The sequence below is a fragment of the Cetorhinus maximus genome, chromosome 10 (genome assembly GCF_964194155.1).
Source record: "Cetorhinus maximus chromosome 10, sCetMax3.hap1.1, whole genome shotgun sequence".
Classification (NCBI taxonomy): Eukaryota; Metazoa; Chordata; class Chondrichthyes; order Lamniformes; family Cetorhinidae; genus Cetorhinus; species Cetorhinus maximus.
The window spans coordinates 129867509-129880897 of record NC_135888.1 but is presented as its reverse complement, the minus strand read 5'-3'; the positions used below and the strand labels follow the sequence as shown (position 1 = coordinate 129880897).

Sequence of the window (13389 nt, the reverse complement as noted above, 5' to 3'; positions counted from 1 at the left end):
GAATTGAGAGTGGAAATTACAGAGGCACTGACCGTAATTTTTCAGTCTTCCTTAGACTCAGGGGTAGTTGGCCAGAGGACTGCAAAATTGCAAATGTTACACCCTTGTTCAAAGAAAGATAAGCCCAGCAACTACAGGCCAGTGAATTGAACCACTGTGGTGCAGAAACTTCTAGAAACGATAGTTCAGGACGAATTTAATAGTCACTTGAACGAACGTGGATTAATTAAGGAAAGCCAGCAGAGATTTGTTAAGGGCAAATAGCGTTTAACTAATTTGCTGGAGTTTTTTTAATGAGGTAACAGAGAGAGTTAATGATGGTAATGTTGTTGATGTGTTTGTGCATGGACTTCCTAAAGGCATCTGATAAAGTGCCTCACAATATACTTGAGAGCAAAGTTAAAGCTTATGGAATAAAAGGGACAGTGGCAACATGGATATGAAATTGGTTGAGTAACAGGAAACAGAGCTGTAGTGAACAGTTATTTATAAGACTGCAGGGAGGTTTATAGTGAGGATCTCCAGTTGCTGGTGTTAACCTGCTCTTCCTAGTATATATTAATGGCCTAGATCTTGGTGTATAGGGCACAATTTCAAAATTTGTGAATCATACAAAACTTGGAAGCAACACTTTCCAAGGTGAGTGAGAAGTACCCAAACAGCAGTGGTCACTCCACTGAGTTACAGGGTCAACTCTCTGCTATACCATAATTTGGCTCATTTCACATTCACAAACCTCCTTCCCTAAATGGTTGTGTAAGGTGCCCGGCCCTCCCAGTGACCCCTCACCTCTGCTTTCCTAATGCTCTCCTTAATCTCGTCCATCTTTGACTCGATGCTTGATGCCTCTTCCTCAGACAGCAGCTTCCTTCGCTGTTCTAAGTTGCGTAAAACCTGAAAGGAAGCATAGAGTACATCAGATGGTGTGTGGAGATCATAGATGGGATCATGTAGAGATTACAGAGCAGATCATACAGTGTGTGAAGATCATAGAGCGAATCATATAGCATGTGTAGATTTTAGGGCAGAGTGTGCAGCACATGGAGATCATAGATTAGATCAGATGCACGCAGTATACGAAATAAGGTAAATGAGCTTGTGGCGCAGATTGAAATTGGCAGGTATGATGTGGTGGGCATCACGGAGACATGGCTGCAAGGGGATCAGGACTGGGAGCTAAATATCCAAGGATATACATCCTATCGAAAAGATAGGCAGGTTGGCAGAGGGGGTGGGGTTGCTTTGTTAGTAAGAAATGAAATTAAATCGATAGCAAGAAATGATGTAGGGTCAGATGATGTAGAATCTGTGTGGGTAGAGTTGAGGAACCGCAAAGGTAAAAAAAAAAACATAATGGGAGTTATGTACAGGCCTCCGAACAGCAGTCAGGATGTGGGGCACAAGATACACCAGGAGATAGAAAAGGCGTGTAAGAAAGGCAAGGTTACAGTGATCATGGGGGATTTCAATATGCATATAGACTGGGAAAATCAGGTTGGTAGTGGATCCCAAGAAAAGGAATTTGTGGAATGTCTACGAGATGGCTTTTTGGAGCAGCTTGTGGTGGAGCCCACTAGGGAACAGGCAATTCTAGATTTAGTGATGTGAAATGAGGCAGATTTGATAAGGGAGCCTTAGGTGAAGGAACCCTTAGGAGGAAGTGACCATAATATGATAGAATTTACCCTGCAATTTGAGAGGAAAAAGCTGGAATCAGATGTAATGGTATTACAGTTGAATAAAGGCAACTACAGAGGCATGAGGGAGGAGCTGGCCAGAATTGACTGGGAGATGAGCCTAGCAGGAAAGACAGTGGAACAGCAATGGCAGGAGTTTCTGGGAGTAATTTGGGAGACACAGCAAAAATTCATCCCTAGGAAGAAGAAGCATACTAAAGGGAGGACGAGGCAACCATGGCTGACAAGGGAAGTCAGGGACAGCATAAAAGCTAAAGAGAAAGCATACAATGCGGCGAAGAGCAGTGGGAAACCAGGGGATTGGGAAGCCTACAAAGACCAACAGAAGACAACTAAAAAAGAAATAAGGAGGGAGAAGATTAAATGAGGGTAAACGAGCCAGTAATATAAAAGAAGATTGCAAGAGTTTTTTTAGATATATAAAGGGTAAGAGAGAGGCAAAAGTGGACATTGGGCCGCTGGAAAATGACGCTGGAGAAGTAGTAATGGGGAACAAAGAAATGGCGGAGGAACTGAATATGTACTTTGCGTCAGTCTTCACAGTGGAAGACACGAGTGACATCCCCAAAGTTCAAGAGAGTCGGGGGGCAGAGGTGAGTGTGGTGGCCATTACCAAGGAGAAGGTGCTAGGAAAACTGAAAGGTCTGAGGGTGGATAAATCACCTGGACCAGATGGATTACACCCCAGAGTTCTGAAGGAGATAACTGAAGAGATAGTGGAGGCGTTAGTGGTGATCTTTCAGGAATCACTGGAGTCAGGGAGGATCCCAGAGGACTGGAAAATCGCTAATGTAAATCCCGTTTAAGAAGGGAGTGACGCAAAAGACGGGAAATTACAGGCCGATTAGCCTGACCTCGGTCGTTGGTAAGATTTTAGAGACCATTATTAAGGATGAGATTTCAGAATACTTGGAAGTGCATGGTAAAATAGGGCAAAGTCAGCATGGTTTCATCAAGGGGAGGTCATGCCTGACAAATCTGTTAGAATTCTTTGAGGAGGTAACGAGTAGGTTAGACAAAGGAGAGCCAATGGATGTTATCTACTTGGACTTCTAGAAGGCCTTTGACAAGGTGCCGCACAGGAGGCTGCTCAGTAAGATAAGAGCCCATGGTGTTAGAGGCAAGGTACTCGCATGGATAGAAGATTGGCTGTCTGGCAGGAGGCAGAGAGTGGGGATAAGGGGGTCCTTCTCAGGATGGTGGCCGGTGACTAATGGAGTTCCGCAGGGGTCAGTGTTGGGACCACAACTTTTCACTTTATACATTAATGATCTAGATGAAGGAACTGAGGGCATCCTGGCTAAGTTTGCAGATGATACAAAGATAGGTGGAGGGACAGGTAGTATTGAGGAGGTGGGGAGGCTGCAGAAGGATTTGGGCAGGTTAGGAGAATGGGCAAAGAAGTGGCAGATGGAATACAACGTGGGCAAGTGTGAGGTCATGCACTTTGGTAGGAAGAATTGAGGCATAGACTATTTTCTAAATGGAGAGAGAATTCAGAAATCTGGAGTGCAAAGGGACTTGGGAGTCCTAGTCCAGGATTCTCTTAAGGTTAACTTGCAGGTTGAGTCGGTAGTTAGGAAGGCAAATGCAATATTGGCATTTATTTCAAGAGGACTAGAATATAAAAGCAGGGATGTGCTGCTGAGGCTTTATAAGGCTATGGTCAGACCACATTTAGAATATTGTGAGCAATTTTGGGCCCCGTATCTCAGGAAGGATGTGCTGGCCCTGGAGAGGGTCCAGAGGAGGTTCACGAGAATGATCCCAGGAATGAAAGGCTTAACAAATGAGGAACGTTTTAGGACTCTGGGTCTATACTCGATGGAGTTTAGAAGGATGAGGGGGGATCTGATTGAAACTTACAGAATACTGAAAGGCCTGGATAGAGTGGACGTGGGGAAAATGTTTCCATTAGTAGGAGAGACTAGGACCTGAGGGCACAGCCTCAGAGTAAAGGGAAGACCTTTTAGAACAGAGATGAGGAGAAACTTCTTTAACCAGAGAGTGGCAAATCTATGGAATTCATTGCCACAGAAGGCTGTGGAGGCCAGGTCATTGAGTGTATTTAAGACTGAGATAGATAGGTTCTTGATTGGTAAGGGGATCAAAGGTTACGGGGAGAAGGCGGGAGAATGGGGTTGAGAAACTTATCAGCCATGATTGAATGGCGGAGCAGACTCGATGGTCCGAATGGCCTAATTTCTGCTCCTATGTCTTATGGTCTTATGTTGTGGAGATCAGAGAGGAGTTAGCATTGTGATAATTAAGGCCCTTGATAATTCCTTCCAGATAGTCAATGTAGCAACACCTGAAAACAGAAACCATGAGTAAAGTCACTCTCACTGACCCGCTCTCCATGTGCGATGACCTTATGGTTATTGGCCAGTTTAGTTGCCCACTTGCGTGCCTCCTTGTCCAAACTGGACTCTCTGCCCCTGTTGCCTGGCTGTATTTCCAACTGGCAAACCTACCACGCAGTGAAGAACAGAGGGAGTCAATTAGTAAATGCCAGAAATACAAAGCTGATCATTTGGGGTTAGTTAGTTACGTGCTGTCATTACTTCAGTGAATTTTACAATCAACAGATTGATCAACAGATCATGTCTAACAGAGTAAGGTATTAACAATAACCCAGGGACAGGAGTTCAAACCCCATCATTAGAACTCGTGAAATTGGTCATTTGACCTGCTGCTTCATCGATGATCTTCCCTCCATTTCAGGGTTTGAGCAGCTCAGTATCAAGGAAGTCCTCAATTATTTACAAAATTCCCATTATCACCACCTGAAGCATAACCAGACCAGTTACAAGGACAGGGCAGAGACAGTGCCTTCTTTCCTTCGACAGTACCTTCCAAACCCATGACCTCTACCACCTCGAAGGACAAGGCCAACAGATGCATGGGAACTCAACCACCTACAAGTTCCCCTCCAAGCCACACACCATCCTGACTTGGAACTATATCACTGTCACTGGGTCAAAATCCTGGAACTCCCTCCCTAACAGCACTGTGGGTGTACCTACACCACATGGACTGTTCAAGAAGGCAACTCACCACCACCTTCTCAAGAGCAGTTACGGATGGGCAATAAATGCTGGCCCAGCCAGTAATATCCACATCTCATGAAACAATAAAAGAAAGAAGAACAGAGCCTTGCTCAGGCCCCACCTGGAGTGTGCTGCTTCGGTGTCTCACCACAGGAAGGGTATACTGGCCTAGGAGAGGGGGCAGCCTCACTGGATTGAGACCGGGGGGTTTATAGAAGCAAATTATGAGGCATGATTGCATGGGGTAGGCTTGTATTCCCTTGAGTTTGAAAAATTAAGGGGTGACCTAACTGAGGAGTTAACAGGGCAGATAGAGAGAAACTATTTCCTCTGGTTGTGTGGGGGATGGCGGTAATCCAGGACAAGGGGACATAACCTTAAAATTACAGCTATGCTGTTCAGGGGCGATGTCAGGAAGCACTTCTTCACACAGAAGGTAGTGGAAACCGGAAGCTCGCTCCCCACAAAAAGCCATTGAGGTCTGGGGTTAATTGAAATTTTGACTGGTAGGTTTTTGTTGTAAAAGGGTTTTAAGGGTTATGGAATTAAGGTGAATAAATGGAGTTAACTGAATGGCAGAACAGGCTCCAAGGGCTGAATGGTCTCCTCCAGATCCTATGTTCCTAGGGGCTGGGTGGTTTCCCAAACACAAGTGTGCCTCTCCTCACCTGACCACGCAAAGCCTCTGAATTACCCACAGGGATCAAGGCAGATGGAATATCGACCACCTGCCTGGATGGCTCCAAAACACCATCCAAGAGAGAACACCAACAGATGTAAGGCAGTGCCTCACTACACCATCTCAGGGCAACTAGGGATGGACAAAAGGTGACGGCCTTGCCAGCGATGCCCATGTCCCGAGAATTAACTTAAAAAAGCTCAGTGAGACACAAGGAGCTCAATCACTCAAGTTTAAAGATTTACAAACTTGGCTTTGAATGTTGTGGGAGACAGAACAGCGTAAACAGGTGGGAACTCGTTCAATCCCTCCTGGCTTACTTACCTTGTCAGAACCGGCCGGCTGGAAGGGGAAAGCAGAGGGCTCAGTAAACACTGGGTTCTCCTGGAGGAATGACTGAAGGTCGCAGTCACGGGAAATCTGCAGTGGAGACACAAGAGGATGTTCACTTTGGGTGTTTGTACTCTGAGCTGAAGGGATTAGGAGGGTTCAAATGGGTCCGGCATTTACACTATGCCTCAAAACCGCTCACAGATGCCTCAGGATGCTTCATCTGCTGACCTCCTGTCTTTCATCCTCCGTGAACTTGAGCTCAACTTGAACTCGCACCATGCCCCATTCACTCATTGCTCCTGTTCTCGCTGACCTCCTTTGGCCTCTTATATGCATCCCATATTTTAATTACTCCGTGCCTTCAACTATCTGCGCCCTAAGCTCTGGAATTTCCCTGTTAGACCTCTCCTCCTCTCCTCTCTTTCTTCCTTTCAGACACTCCTTAAAAACCTACCTCCTTGACCAAGCTTCTGATCACCTGACCTATAATACGTGTGGAGAAGTAGAAACGTGATGGATTTTATACTGTTTGAGAGGGGGTGGAGCAAAATGGGAGGTCAGGGATAGGGGGGAGCGGAGGAGGGGTCGACAAAGATGTCATGGACACAAGGCAAAGGGAGTGTCAATGGTAGTGTAAAGGCTAAGGAAGGTGCTGATAGTGGCATGAAGGTAAGATAGCACAAGGTGTTAATAGCAGTGCAAGGGTCAGCACTCTGTGAAAGCACAACACAGGCCAGGATTTTCACCTTATTTGGGGTGGAGCACAGTTGGTAGGCCCAGGAGCGATCGCCAAGTTGACCACCACCCGCAATTGGGCCCTGACATCGATTTCACGCTGGCTGGCCAAACAACGGGCAGCCAGCCTGAAACGCACGCCGCAGCGCCCAGCACTGCCGGGGGCGAGGGCGAGAGGAGGGTGGGGCGGGAGTTCACGCACGCCCGCGGGTGCGCGCAGCAACAGCGGATGATTTATAAACTCGAAAAATTAAAACCTTGAGCAATGTTAAAAACATGTCCCCTCGTGTACTCTTGTCACGAGAGCAGGGACACGTGATGAATGAAACTTTAACATTTTTGTTTGCGGTTGGAAACCTCATCCCACCCGTGGATGAGGTTTCAGAAAAAAATTCTGAAGGCCGCCTGGCTTTTCCACCTCCGGAAAATATCAGTGAATTATTATTTTAATGGACTTAATCGGCCTGTTAATTGTCGGCGGGTGGGCTGCCAACTCCTGCGTGCGCCCGCCGACCGAAATATCGCGCAAGTGCGAGGTGATGTCAAGACATCATTGCTCATCTTTTTACACTCATTCGGGTCGGGCGTGCGCCCACCTGACGAGTGCAATATTCTGCCCATAGCAACAAGTGACTGATGGCCCTGTGGGTGGAGTGGGGTAGGGAAAAAGGATTGACAAAGGATTTAAAAAATGTATTAAAAGATGAAAAAAATGAATAAATAAAATAAATAATAGAAAAATAAACTTTAAAAAATGAATTTTAAAAAGGGGTAAAGATCGGGGGGAGAGAGTTCATGGTCTGAAGTTGTTGTCGAATTCAATATTCAGTCCGGCAGGCTGTAAAGTGCCTAGTCAGAAGATGAGGTGCTGTTCCTCCAGTTTGCGTTGAGCTTCACTGGAACAATGCAGCAGGCCAAGGACGGACATGTGGGCACGAGAGCAGGGTGGAGTTTTGAAATGGCAAGCGACAGGGAGGTCTGGGTCATGCTTGCGGACAGACCGAAGGTGTTCCGCAAAGCGGTCACCCAGTCTGCGTTTGGTCTCTCCAATGTAGAGGAAATCGCATTGGGAGCAACGAATGCAGTAGACTAAATTGAAGGAAGTGCAAGTGAAATGCTGCTTCACCTGAAATGAGTGTTTGGGGCCTTTGACGGTGAGGAGAGGGGAGGTAAAGGGGCAAGTGTTGCACCTTCTGCAGTTGCATGGGAAGGTGCTGTGGGAAGGAGATGAGGAGTCGGGGTGATGGAGGAGTGGACCAGGGTGCTACGGAGAGAATGGCTTCTACAGAATGCTGATGGGGGGAGTGAGGGGAAGATGTGTTTGGTGGTGGCATCATGCTGGAGTTGGCAGAAATAGCAGAGGATAATCTTTGAATGTGCAGGCGGGTGGGGTGAAAAGTAAGGTCAAGGGGGACCCTATCATGGTTCTGGGAGGGAGAGGACAGAGATATGGCAAATGGGTAGGACACAGTTGAGGGCCCTGTCAGCCACAGTGGGGGTCGGGGGTCGGGGGGGTGGAATCCTTCGGTTAAGGAAAAAAGAAGACATGTCAGAAGCGCCGTTTCAGAAGGTAGCATCATCGGAACAGATGCGGCTGGGCGGAGGTACTGGGGGATGGAGTCCTTACAGGAAGCGGGGTGCGAGGAGCTGTAGTCGAGGTAGCCGTGGGAGTCGGTGGGCTTGTAATGGATTTTGGTAGACAGTTTATCACCAGAAATGGAGACAGAGTCAAGGAAGAGAAGGAAAGTTCTGGAGCTGGACCATATGAAGGAGAGAGAGGGGTGGAAACTGGAAGCAAAATAGATAAATTTTTCCAGGTCCAGACGAGATCATAAAGTGGCACCAATTCAGTCATCGACCATGTCCTACCAATCTCCCGCACCTCTGCCCTCACTCCTTCCCCTCCCTCCCAGCACCATGATAGGGTCCCTCTTGTCCTCATTTTTCACTCCACCAGCCTTTGCATTCAAAGGATCATTCTCCATCATTTCCGCCAATTCCAGCACGATGCCACCACCAAACACAACTTCCCCTCACCCGCTGCCGTCAGCATTTTGTAGGGACTGTTCTCTTCGGGACAACCTGGTCCACTCCTCCATCTCCCCAACTCCTCATTCTCTTCCCACGGCACCTTCCCATGCAGCGACACAAGGTACAACACCTGCCCCTTTACCTCCTCCCTCACCATCCAAGGCCCCAACACTCCTTTCAGGTGAAGCAGCACTTCACTTGCACCTCATGCAATCTGGTCTACTGCATTCGCTGCTCCCAATGCGGTCTCCTCTACATTGGGGAGACTAAATGCAGACTGGGTGACCCCTTTGTGGAACACCTTTGCTCAGTCCACAAGCATGACGCAGACTTTCCTGTCGCTTGCCATTTCAACACACTATCCTGCTCTCATGCCCATATGTCCATCCTTGGCCTGCTGCAATGTTCCAGTGAAGCCCAACGCAAACATCACGAACGTCTTCGGATTCGGCACTTTACAGCTTTCCGGGCTTAACATTGAGTTCAATAACTTCAGACCACGAACGCTCTTCTCCATCATGACCCCTTTTTTAATCCAGATTTTTTTCTTTTTCTTTTATTTATTTATTCTTTTTTTCCTTTTTATATTTTTAATATATTTTTTTTGCATCCTTTTTTATCCTTTCCCCCAACCACTCCCCGCCCCGCCATTTTCAACGAAGGTGGTGAGTGCTAAAGCTTGATCACATGTACTGCACCCCTCACGGATTTCAGCTTGGTCAGCGTTAAGGATGGTCTCTACTTCTGGAGATATGCGTTGCATGAGAAGATGCTCAAAGATCTTAAAGAACGCAGAAAGTAGTGAAGTTGGCTGATGGTTGGGCACCAATGTGAGATCTTTTCCAGGTTTTGGAATGGCAATGATTCGGGAGTGAGCCTGAGCTGATGATTCCTGTGTAGAGCTGAGCCTGCCAGGCACGAGCACCGGAATTCTGGATTTCAGGAATTCTGCTGCTTTGCCGCATTTCAGGCCCCCGTAATGCTCTCTCCAGTTCTGTGATCTCGAAGGGATCAGGACTGCCGTATTCTGCACGTTGCTGGCGGGTTTTTCTTCAGTTCGTTACAGGTGATGCATTTTATCTTCTTTTCCAACGGTGTCCTTGCTACATGGAGCAGCTGACTGACCACTTGGTTCACGGTGACATGATGGACGATTTAATGTGAGTGAAGTTTGAGGCAATGCTGTACTGTCAGAGGGGCAATTCTGAGGGAGTGCTGCACTGTCAGGAGTGCCATCTTTCGATGACACATTAACCCAAAGTCCTCTCGGGTAGATGTGAAAGATCTCAGTATTCGAAGGGGGGGCGGGGGTGAGGGGGTTCTCCCTGGTATCCAGGGCCAATATTTATCTCTCGAATTACATCTCTAAAAACAGGTTGTCTGGTAATGTATCACATTGCTGTAAACAAATTGATTGCCATGATTCCTACTTGACAACAGTGATTGCATTTCAAAATCATCTAACTGGCTGTAAAGCACTTTGGGAAATCTTGAAGTTGTGAAAAGCGCTATATAAATGCAGATCTTTATCATTTCAGCATGGTTGCCCTGGGAAGGTGGTAATGGCCATTCATCTAGAACACTGGAAGTGGGTTTGATGCAGGCTGTGTGGCCTACCAGGCTATTTCAGAGGGCAGTTAAGAATCAACCACATTGCTGCATGTCTGGAGTCACATGTCGGCCAGACCAGGTCAGAACAGCAGGTCTCCCCCGCTAAAGGGTATTAGTGAACCAGTTGGATTTTTACAGCAATCCGACAGCTTTCACAGTCACTTCTATTTCAACCAGCTCTTTATTTCTAGATTTAATTTTTTTTCTTGACTTACGCAATGAATTAAAATTCTCAAACAGCCATTTGAACTTTGGTTTGAGCTCACATTCTCTGGACAATTAATGTAGTAACAGAAACCTGATGGTTCTGTAACCTTAAGCAGTGTGTTGACAATCGTACATGTACTTGTACAGCACTAACTTGCAGGGTTATGGGGAACTTGCCGGGGTGTGGGAATATATTGGACAACTCTTTCAAAGAGCCAGCACAGGGGTGATGGGCCAAATGGCCTCCTTCTGTGCTGTATGGCTCTACAAATAAACACAAACCACAAAAAAAATGAGAGATTCACTTAAAGAAAATTCCACAATTTCAAACACAGATGGAATAATCAAAAGTTCGCTACCTTACTGGAAGATTCTAGAACACTCCGGAAACATTCCTGCCCCGACTGACAGGCATCAATCTCGGTCTTGCTGATCAGGACAAAGTATTCCTGTAGCTTATTGTACACATCACCATCCAAATTCTGAAAAAAAAATCAGAGAACAAGGTGACATAATCTTAAGATTAGACCTGGACCATTCAGTGGTGATGTCAGGAAGCACGTCTTGACACAAAGGGTAATGGAAATCTGGAATTCTTTCACCAGAAAGACTCTGGAGTTCAATTCTACACTCAAGGGAAAACAAAGAAATGCCTGGGGTTCTCCCAGTGTCCTAGACTGATAGCCCTCAGAGAACCAACACCATCAGGAAAGAGTCGCACTGAATAATGCCAAGGAATGGAAAAGATGGACTTCATAAAATTGAGGGCCACTTGATTGAACTCCAATCACCATTGGTCTAAACTGGGCCGATAGCAGCTGGTGTCACTGAAACCAGCCTCAGCATGGACTAAGGCCTAGGGAAATTTTTTTAAAAATTCAGCCAGAATTCCTGCTTCTGGTCATGGTACAGCAATTCCTGTTGAAGTGTACATGTGTGTGCCTGCTCATCCATGCCCTTGTTACCTCCATCAGTAGAACAAAGTGAGTCAGGGTCTTTGATTAAGACAAATCAACCAACGTCACTGCTCCAACCATTAAAAGGAGCTGGCAGTCAAAATCAGAGTTCAGGTTTGACACAGGGATGTTGAGAGATTAGAGCCAAGCTAATGGAAACCGAAGGAGTTACCCAGACAGAAAGAGGAAAAAGCCAGATAGGTTAATTGGAAGTATATAGGAAGGAAAAAGATAAAAAATTGTTCTTTTCATTATTTCTTGTCAAACGATGATATTTTTGTTAGACACATACTGGTGTTAAGGAAAACAATTTTTTCCTCTAGTTATTTTGATCATATATGTTTTGGTTGTGATTACAGTAAAAACAAGCATGCAACCCAACCTGTTAAAGTGCAGGTATTGTTGATATTGGTTTAGTCATATATCCTGGGAAATTATGTACATATATGTACAATGGTACAAGTTTTTTTTAAGTAGGGAGGGAGTGTTGTATATTGTAAGAGCTGCCCTCTCAGCCCTCTCTGTTGGGGAGGTGTAAATAGTTAGTTCAATAATGGCTGCCTGAGCATGTATCAGCCCTACTCAGTGCAATAGGGGAGGGAGGAATTTGGGGTTAAAGAGGGGAGGGAAGGAGGTCTAAGGGAAGGAAGGAGTTACAGACGGAAAAGGAGGAGCTACAGAGGGCATGGGAGTTACAGAGGGAAAGGAAGGGGAGGAATTGGGAATTTCAGAGGGAAGGGGCTACAACTGGGAGGGAAGGAGCTACAGAGGGGAGGGGAGGAGCTACAGAGGGGAGGGGAGGGGAGGAGCTACAGAGGGGGAATTGGAGCTGTAGAGCATAGAGGGGAGCTTATGGAAGGGGTTGGAGTTACATGAGCAAGGGAGGAAGAGAATTCCCTCCCAGGCATTTCTCTTTTCTCTCTGTTTCCTGATTGGGTGGGAGGGGGTCTGGATGGGGCCCAGTTTGTGGGCAAGGGAGCAAAGCAGGTTTGGGACCCAGAGGGCGGGAGAGGGAGGGGACTGTGCGTGGGAATGGGGTGCATTTTAAGGAAGAGATTTTAATCACCTTTAATGCAGACATGTGGGAGAAGGGAGCAGCGGGATACTGGAGGAGGTGGGGAGAGATCATTCAGATGGGAGGAAGCTCACATGAAACATAAACACCAGCATGGATCCATTGGGCCGAATGACTAGTTTCTGTAAAATTCCTGTGAATATCTAATCCTCCAGCAGTCAGTCACACAATGTTTCTTTGTCAAATTCAGCTGGACGAGGACAAAGTAAAGCAGGGGTCTAAGTCAGACTCATGGGAACAGCTAGTTTACAAATCCTGGCAATTTGATCAAGCTGGCCAGAGTTTCAAAAGGAATGTCAGGTTGCAGTCCTGTGATCTCACATCCAACTTCAGCACAAAGTACAAGCCCTGTTTCACTAACTCTGGGTAGCCACAAGCAGGGTCACAGCAACACAGCAAACACCAGGAACACAGTCTGCAAATCCTCATGACAACCAATTACTGATTCATCCAAGTAGGAACTGAGCATTAGGCTCAACAACAACTGAGGCGATGTGCTACCTGGTAGCAAAGTGTTTAAAATCATGAAGGATTTAGATAAGAGTAAATAAAGGGGAATTCACCCCTCTCCTAATTTCACCCCTCTCCTAATATTACTCAGTTCTGTTGAAGGGTCATGAGGACTCGAAACGTCAACTCTTTTCTTCTCCGCCGATGCTGCCAGACCTGCTGAGTTTTTCCAGGTAATTCTGTTTTTGTTTTAAGTAAAGGGGGAAACTGTTTCTAATGGCCGAAGGGTTGATAACCTGAGGGCACAGGTCGAAGGTGATTGGCAAAATAACCAGAGGCCAAAATGAGGAAAAACATTTTTTTTTTTTACCCAGCAATTGGTTCAGATTTTCAATCCACTGCCTGACAGGGAAAGTGGAAACAGATTCAGTAGAAACCTTCAATAGGGAATTCAATAAATACCATCATCTAGAGAAAAAAGATTGCAGGGATATGGGGAAAAAGTGAGGGAGTGGGACTAACCGGATTGCTCCGTGAAGGAGTAGGCGCAGACTCGATGGGCTGA

At 46.4% G+C, this 13389-nt stretch overlaps 2 protein-coding genes across 3 annotated transcripts in view; both read right to left on the bottom strand.

The window, feature by feature from the left end:
• hdac3 (histone deacetylase 3) overlaps nt 1-13389 on the bottom strand; it is a 177004-nt gene that overhangs the window by 80159 nt on the left and 83456 nt on the right. The window lies entirely within an intron of this gene.
• LOC144686018 (F-BAR and double SH3 domains protein 2-like) overlaps nt 1-13389 on the bottom strand; it is a 78706-nt gene that overhangs the window by 17161 nt on the left and 48156 nt on the right. For both annotated transcript variants that reach the window (XM_078551139.1, XM_078551141.1), the window contains exons 9-12: nt 10703-10825; nt 5751-5846; nt 4048-4167; nt 790-894 (exon numbers count right to left, since the gene is read on the bottom strand). In XM_078551139.1, coding sequence (XP_078407265.1) covers nt 790-894; nt 4048-4167; nt 5751-5846; nt 10703-10825 — 444 coding nt within the window. The remainder of the gene's footprint in view (nt 1-789; nt 895-4047; nt 4168-5750; nt 5847-10702; nt 10826-13389) is intronic.